Source organism: Anneissia japonica, unplaced genomic scaffold, assembly GCF_011630105.1.
Source record: "Anneissia japonica isolate Jap-2015-1 unplaced genomic scaffold, ASM1163010v1 scaffold287743_len2803612_cov181, whole genome shotgun sequence".
NCBI lineage: Eukaryota > Metazoa > Echinodermata > Crinoidea > Comatulida > Comatulidae > Anneissia > Anneissia japonica.
The window spans coordinates 905,569-913,728 of NW_022733259.1; the positions used below are offsets into that span (position 1 = coordinate 905,569).

An 8,160-nucleotide genomic window follows, 5' to 3' on the forward strand; every position below is an offset into this window, starting at 1 on the left:
GCGTTGTATTTTTTGTCAACTTACGTCCATTTGGTTCTATTATCAAGGATTTCAGTTCAAGAAGATTACCAGTTTCTTTATTAAGGAAATATGAAAAGATTACTCTTCGTTTGAACAAAGCCGAATTGGATTTTAATTTTTTACATATATATATATATATATATATTGTCTTTATAATGTTCTCTACATTATGTATGATTTTGTTATACTGTATACATATTTATTATGCAATTCTTGTATTATAAAAAAAAAATCTTAGTGTACCTAATTTATATATATATATATACTCTGTGCATTTATTTACTTAAATTACGTATCTCTTGTATTATAGTGACATTTTCCCAATTGTTTACTCCTCCACCTAAACAACATTTATAATTGTTAAAATTTGTGGTTCAGAGAGTCCAAATTTTCATAGCATCTCAGTGGTGAAGCTAGCCTTAGTGCAGCTACGTAGCACAAGGCTAAACCTCACCACAGGAGCCAAAGTCCCAGGGAAATATTTCATTACAAAATATGAATTAAATTTTATTGTTTTCTGCAACTGAATAATACTTTACAGAAGCCAAAATTATCTGTACTCACTGTGGTGTATTCATTTTAAGGGATTTTCTAATAAATAATCGTTAAAGTAAAAAAATAAAAGTTGTTCTCTTTGTAACGATAATAAGTTTACTGCATAGAGTTACAATAAGAATACTAGAGCGCTAACTCCAATGCATTCGATGTTCGAAATATGCAGAGCTGTGTGTGTGTGTGTGTGTACCCACCACAATGCTGCTGCTGATTCAGCCAATCATAATATGCCTAAGCATTGGCGCCTCAATGTAACATGAAAGTTCGACAGACATGTTGAAGCTCAAGCGGTGTAGCGTACATGAATTTGATTTTCGATACTTTTGTACTTATTTTTAAAACAGGTACAGTACTTTATTCGTCTTTCTCGCTACGCTAGCTTAATAATTTATTAATATTAATAATAATGATTAATGAAATAATAGTTAGTTAGAAGGCTTATTTATTATTATATATGCTAAGCCTCAAGGTTGCGCTTTCCTACGGCTGCTATCTTGTGGAGTACGCATAATCACAACTCTGCATTGCTTCGTCGCCTAGTCAGTACTCTAGTTGCCTAATAGCTCTATGGTTTATATGGTCATATTCTTTAAAATAGCACCATGTTATGAATGAAAAGGTAACTTCCCCATTTGTTTTTTAATAAATAGTTCACCAAAATTAAATGCTTTTATATGTTCTGTTGAACTGCTTGCCAGAATTACAAGCCTTTTTTTTTATTAAACATTTATGCTGCTAATCTTCATTGGTGTTACAACTTTCCTTTTGCATCTGTTTTTTCCAGCTAATTTTTCCCAGGATGAGATTGGTGATCCGATACTAGATGTTGTACTGGAAGCTGGAGACCTTCTTTACTTTCCTCGAGGCATTATCCATCAGGTAGGTTTAACTGCGATTCTTCAATTTAACACCAATATTCAAATTTAATTCAATTTTGAATGCTGAAGAATAGATATTATTCAATTGGTTATCAAAAAACAAATCTTGTATTTTATCATATAAAATGTTTATTAATTAGGTCAACACCTGTGACAGTGATAATAATAATGATAATGGTACTATTAGTATTAATTAGAATAATAATTATACAATAATGATGGTAATACTAATGACATTGTTTATACTAATAATAACAATAGATAATAAAAACATTTGCAATGACTGTAGTTAAGGTAAAGATAAGGCTCATGAAAAAGTAAAGGTAATAATGATAATATTAATTAATTCCGATGGAAAAACGTAGGCCTACTGTGCATTCGTACTACAACACGTCAGGTAGGGCAAGTATCAATTTGTAATGTTAATAATTATAACAAATGATAAGAATAATAATTTTTATTGATTGGCAGGCTGACACACCTGAGGATAGTCATTCTCTTCATATGACAGTTTCCACCTATCAAAGAAACACCTGGGGAGACCTACTAGAGAAGATGATGCCACAAGCGTTAAAGATTGCATTTGCTGAAGATCCCGAGTTCCGCAAATCATTACCACGGGATTATACGCAATACATGGGGGTTGCAAACTCGGAATCAGTAAGTGCCAATACCATCCGTTCATTTGTCATTGTTTATTCTGTTTTTTTCTATGCCATACTCGCCTTCGATGCTTTGGACATCTTCAGCATTGTCAGGTGGACAAGCATGGTTTTCACGAGCAGGAATTGCTCACTGAAGACTCGATCTCAATCCAGAAGTATTAGTGGAATTAGCAACAGAGATGATGATTTTTCATCCAATTTGTCGTCTTCTCTTACTGTTATGATAATATAATCTATGTAAATTTTTGCCTTATTCCAATCTTCTTTGCTTTAACAAAGTAATCAATATTGTTATTATTATTATCAACTTTGTTTTTTTCACTTTCCCCATTCACTTTTGTCAGTTATGTGTTCCCCTAAGTGTGGTCGGTATAATCATCATGGATATATATTTTGAAAAGGTTAAAAAATCAATGTGGTATTAGCTGTGCTCAGAAAAATTTAACAGAGTTGTGCTGTTCACTTTGCATTTTTCTGCTGGTGAAAAACAGCAAGATTATTCTTCCTGGGCAAAGTTTGCTCACTCAAACTTATCGTGTGCAACTTGGGTAATTTTACCTAGGAGAATTTTAACAAGCCTGTGTTGACAAAATAATTTTGAACCAAACAACACTTATGCTTATATGCAATATGCTTGGAGAATGGGGAACGTAACGCAAAAAAAACGGCGCAAGCAACAGATTCTTGTAAATTGTTATCTGCTCAGACTGCAAAGGGCATCACATGTGAAAATGGATTCGTCAACCGACGGTCATACAATGCAGCGTGCTACTGGCATTACACTCGCGTCTTTTCATGCAACAATTTTTGTTGTATTTAACAGAATGATCCTAACCAGTTGCATTTCATTCAACATGTTGGTCACCTGATTTCCAAGTTGATAGCATATGCTCCTGTACATGGAGCAGCTGATCAAATGGCTGTGAAATTTTTACATGATAGTCTGCCGCCAATGATTAATAGAGGTAAGTCCACTCACTTGTTTATCAGTTTCCAAAAACAAGCCTCCCTCCAATTTTGGGACCGACCACTTTTGGGACCGACGTTTCTATGGTCTTTAGCTTAATTAGTCTCTAATTAGAATAATAAAGATAAAAGGCATTTGGTAATTTGGAACCACAGAAATTTGTCTTTAATTAGAGTGCTCTTTAATTAGAAGGGGACCTGTGCATTTCATGATAGTTACTGTATATGTGATAGTTATAGTTATCAAGTAGCATATAGAAGACCAAGATTCTAGATTGTCGAAATTTAGGCCTATAAATAATTGATTTATCACTGTCATCAGACAAAGGAGCCCAATGAACAATTGTTGACTTTATTTGTACTTATGTCATATTGTTACCAACCAAATAAATATTGAAATTGAATATAGAATACTGTATGTGGTAAAAACTATTATTTCCAAGGTGTAAAAGAAGGATACATTTTAATACACTCGATGCTTCTTTAATAGTACTTGTGGCCAGGCCATAAATATTAGGAATGCTGAAAATAGGTATTGAATGATTGAAGCTTTGGTTTATTTTCTTTTTTATGTTGGTGTTTTATAACTGTAGTATTTTATTCTATAATCATTAGGCATCGATTTTCTCTGCTTCACTAATTTATTTCTTTTTTTATTTCCTTTATTTTACGAAATGTATGAAAATCTTGCTAACTCACATCAGTAAAATTCCTCTCTTGATCGTTCGTGGTTGGGGATACATATGGTATGAATCATGTCTAGTGCTTTTATTTGCTTTCAATGTGTCTACTTGGTAAAAAATGGGAAAGTAGTAGCTGTTTCCCATCGACCATCTTGGATTTGCCATCTCAGACTAAAAGAAAAAAAAAGAAAAAAAAATGCCCTCATTCTCCTTATTTTTTCAAAATATTAGGCCTAGAAACTTTTTTTTTTTTTTTTACTTGACCTTATATATTTGCATCAGATGAAAAGCCGCTGTCTGTATTTGGTGCTGGAGCCCAGTGGCGTAATGGTAAAGTTGAAGACGAACAGCAGATATTCACTATGTCAACACAGATAAAGCTAATAAGGAGGACATGTATAAGGTACAGTCTGTATTTTATTTATTTAATTTTATCCCATTAGGCACATATCCAAGGATTGTCAATAGCGACTTAGTCACTGTCCTATTAGATAGTTGACAATCCCTTCACATGACAAACATAAATGCATGATGCTCTAGATGGTCTCATAATAAGGCTTATGGAGTGGAGTTGTTTTGTTGTGAGAAAAATATCCTGGAACCTGAGAGGATTTGAACCCAGGACCCTGGGATATGAAGGCGAGCGTCTTAACTACCAGGCTATTCAACGCCACTCATTATCATCAACTATCTTTGTACATCATTTGAATATTTATATCTAAATCTAAATATAGAAATATATATATAGCGTTTTTTGCCAATCAATACAAAACGCTTGGATATGTGGACTAGGAACTTGATCAATGAATTCCTTCTCCCTTAAGGGTCCCTTCGTGTCTTGCTACTCGGTAATCAGGTGCAGCTCTCGTCATCCACAACAAGGGCTGTTTGTACCAGTACACCGGGGTATTCCCCTGCTCGTCTCAAATAATGTACTGGGTTCTTGAAAGTGCACATGAGCCAAAGTGTACACTGGGCCTACGGTTTATAGTCCTTATCCTAAAAGACTTGTTCTACCACCAGAGCCATAGGCGAGTGTGCCATTCGAACCAGCACCAATTTTATAGCTGTAGGTTGCGACGCCCCTGCTAACCCCTCAGCCATTCGACTCGCCGATACTACCCAGCATCTCAGACCATTTACCTTTTAACACTTATTTTAAATTATTATCCACATCATCGACTCGTACATGCATCCTCATATTTTTTATCTAGGGTAACTAATACAGTGACATATCTAGAAATCTTAAAATGGGGGAGGGGGAGCAAAAATTAGGTGGGGTTCGATGATTAAGTGAGGGCCACTAGCTCGCAAAGTAGGGTGATAGGGGATTTTTTTTCTTTGAACATTTTCAATGAAGGAGGGGGAACAAGCTTTTTCTGGGACCTCTAGATGTGTCACTGAATTAAATAGCCTCTCATCATCTATCCTTTTATACTTTTTTCTTACAATCATCTTCTTTTAAATGTAATAATTTTCTGTGACTTTTTTTTTTTATAGATTAGTTATGGAAGATGATGCTGTTTTAGTGTATTATAACTTGGACAATGCCAAAGTCTATCACGGAAAACCCCCGCAAAGTTTTGAAATACCCGCGGAAGTGAGTATCTGCACCTAGCTACTAAGAATATTACAATCTCTTTTCTTTATGTTTGTTGTCTTGTCTTTAATTTGTCTTCTCGTATCTTTTACTACAGGCTGCTCCTGCTGTAGAATGTTTGCTGAAAGCCTATCCTGAATATGTTCCTATTAAGAGCTTACCAGCAGCTGGGGAGATGGAGGATAAGGTATGCTATTATTTAGTTGGCATTGGTTATTGTTACACCAGTTTTAAACCAGTTCCTAATTCCGATTGGTTGCCACCATCATCATCATCTTTTAGAGTCACTTTTCCCTGCATGCTGATTGGCTGTACATTTACCTGTAATGTGGGTGTATCCTGCGAGTCAAGGTGGTGCGCTCAGCGGCAACTTCTGGATTGTGGTTCAATCTGCAGAAGTTCCCCCCCCCCCACAACATCCCGCCATGACTTAAGTGGTGACCTCGTAAACGCGGTCCATCAACATCAAATTCTGTGAATCGCTTTGGCAATGTGTCAACCTCACTACGTTGAAGATGGCAATATTAGTAACTATGGCAAAGCACATGTGCAATTGAGTAAATATTTAAACTGTTGAGAAGGTTTTTTTTGTTGGTGTTCCATCAGAGATTTGTGTTGGGCAAATCCAGTACAATTGTTGTTATATACAGTAACATCCAATCAGATTTAGGAATTGGTCTAAGATTGGTGTAGCAATAGCCACTGCATATTTTGGTACAGTGCACCCTCCAATTTGAGACCCATCTAATTCCGAGACACCTCTAATTCGAGACCACTTTTTCAAAAAACCAAATAACAATCCTCAATCTGTTAGCACTAAGCTAATTCTCTATGAGGAGCACAAGTCGAATGGCGGAGTGGTCAGGCGGGGCGCTGCTAACAACAGCCATAACATCAGCGGTGGTTGCAGCCGCTCTTTGCCCAGGGTTCAGTTGGTGGAGCAAAGTCTTCTCAGATGACTTAAAATGGAGGCACAGTGTATACATCTGGCTCATGTGAACTTTAAAGAACCCATTGCATCTTTCAGCAGAGAAGGTGGTTACCCCGATGTGGCTCATTTCAGTCCCTATTGTTGTGGAATAATGTGAACATATAGCTATGTATATACTATAAGTGCCTCTTTACGGCTGCTGAGTAGTCACGGACCACTCCCATACACAATTCTGCACAATGACGCTGCAAGTTATGGGTTATTCTCCTACCTTTACCTCTTTTTTTTTAACCGAACCCCGAGACCATCCCAGATTTCCAGGTCTCAAAGGTGGTCTCGAACTGGAGGGCAAATTATATTTCCATATTGTATGCCTATTTCTTACTACAACATTACTAGATGATTATATTTTATCCTCATTTAACAAAAATATTGTTCTCTTTTCAGCAAATTGAAATAGCTCAGGTTCTGTTTGAGAAAGGTATATTGTTACTGGAGGACACCAGAAAGATTGTATCATGAAAACATTCAAGAATCAACTATCAAACACCCCATTTGCACTATAAGAGTATTATCTAATATGTACTATAATCCCAGATGGCACTGTTCTATTTTTCTGAGTTTGCCTTATCAAAATGAGCCAAATCATTTACTGCTATGTCATTAAGCTTGGAATAATGCAATCAACAGCTGGTTTGGGGAATTTATCAGATCAGAAGAGGTGTTGAAACCAAAGAAAACAAATCAAATTGTACATGCAATAGATCATAAGAATATTCCTTTGTAATATTTTTCACCAATTTGTTTTTCTGCACCATGATTATAATTCACTTTGATAAATTTATCAACACAAAACCAGTTAGTGGTGTTTCTAGGGGTGCTCAAGTTTGGGTGGGGGTTGATGGGGGCATGAAGGTGAAGTGGGAGGGCTTATTGTTAAAGTAAGGGGGGACTAAATGTCAAAGGAAGGTAGTATAAAATTATTTTTAACTACTTAATTTCCAGTTTTTTTCGGGGGGGGGGGGGCGGGGGGGGGGGCAGGGGTGGTAATGACTTACAAGGCTTTTCTTGGCTGGAGGAGGGAGCTTGCACACCCCTAGATAGTACACTGAAAGAAGTTGGGTGTACATACAATGATTTGTTTATACAGTTCACTGTTTATCAGAAACCAGTGGGATATTTTAAGAGTGAAATTGGACCACTCTCTTTCCGTAATTTATATTTATTGTACAATAATTCATTATATATCATCAAGTTATGAGACATTGAAAATTACTTTCTCTTCTAACATTTAATAATGAGTCTGTTGAGTTGATTTTATAACTTAAAACAAAAATACAATATTGAGTTGCCTACGTGTGTATATTTAATCAGTCATCTGTTTTCAATTAAAAACAAAATTAATTTCCTCACCAAATACCAAACAATAGTAGCAATATTCTTGTATATATATATATATATATATATATTCTTTTAATAGGCCCTTAAATTGTTTGGTAATCAGTAAAGTATGAAGATTCTGCTACGATTAATTTACCTTTGCAACTTAGCTGAAATCAAGTAGTTTCCTGTAGCACTTGCAGTCGTGTAGCTACTAGCAACCGTAGAAGCAATTGTCTACAACTACAGGTCACCCCTCTAATTCTGAGACCCCTCTAATTTGAGACTACTGTTTTGAAAAACCAAATAACAATCTTCAATCTATTAATAATAAGCTAATGCTGTATGAGGAGACCTAAGCCCCCGGAACCAAACTGTAGTTGCCATGCAACGCTACCCTAAATTGATACAATTTTAGTGTACACAGTTAATAGACTAGAGTCACTATTGTCACGTGTGCTTTGACAATTGGCAAATGAAG

General features: G+C 35.8%; 1 protein-coding gene across 1 annotated transcript in view; it reads left to right on the top strand.

Annotated features, from left to right (window-relative positions):
- LOC117116088 (ribosomal oxygenase 1-like) overlaps positions 1–7,271 on the top strand; it is a gene marked incomplete in the record, with an annotated part of 14,353 nt that extends 7,082 nt beyond the window's left edge. Inside the window, 7 exon segments of the mRNA XM_033260035.1 lie at positions 1,362–1,455; positions 1,926–2,114; positions 2,943–3,084; positions 4,051–4,171; positions 5,269–5,368; positions 5,466–5,555; positions 6,747–7,271. Coding sequence (XP_033115926.1) covers positions 1,362–1,455; positions 1,926–2,114; positions 2,943–3,084; positions 4,051–4,171; positions 5,269–5,368; positions 5,466–5,555; positions 6,747–6,821 — 811 coding nt within the window.
- Positions 7,272–8,160: the final 889 nt, after the last annotated feature.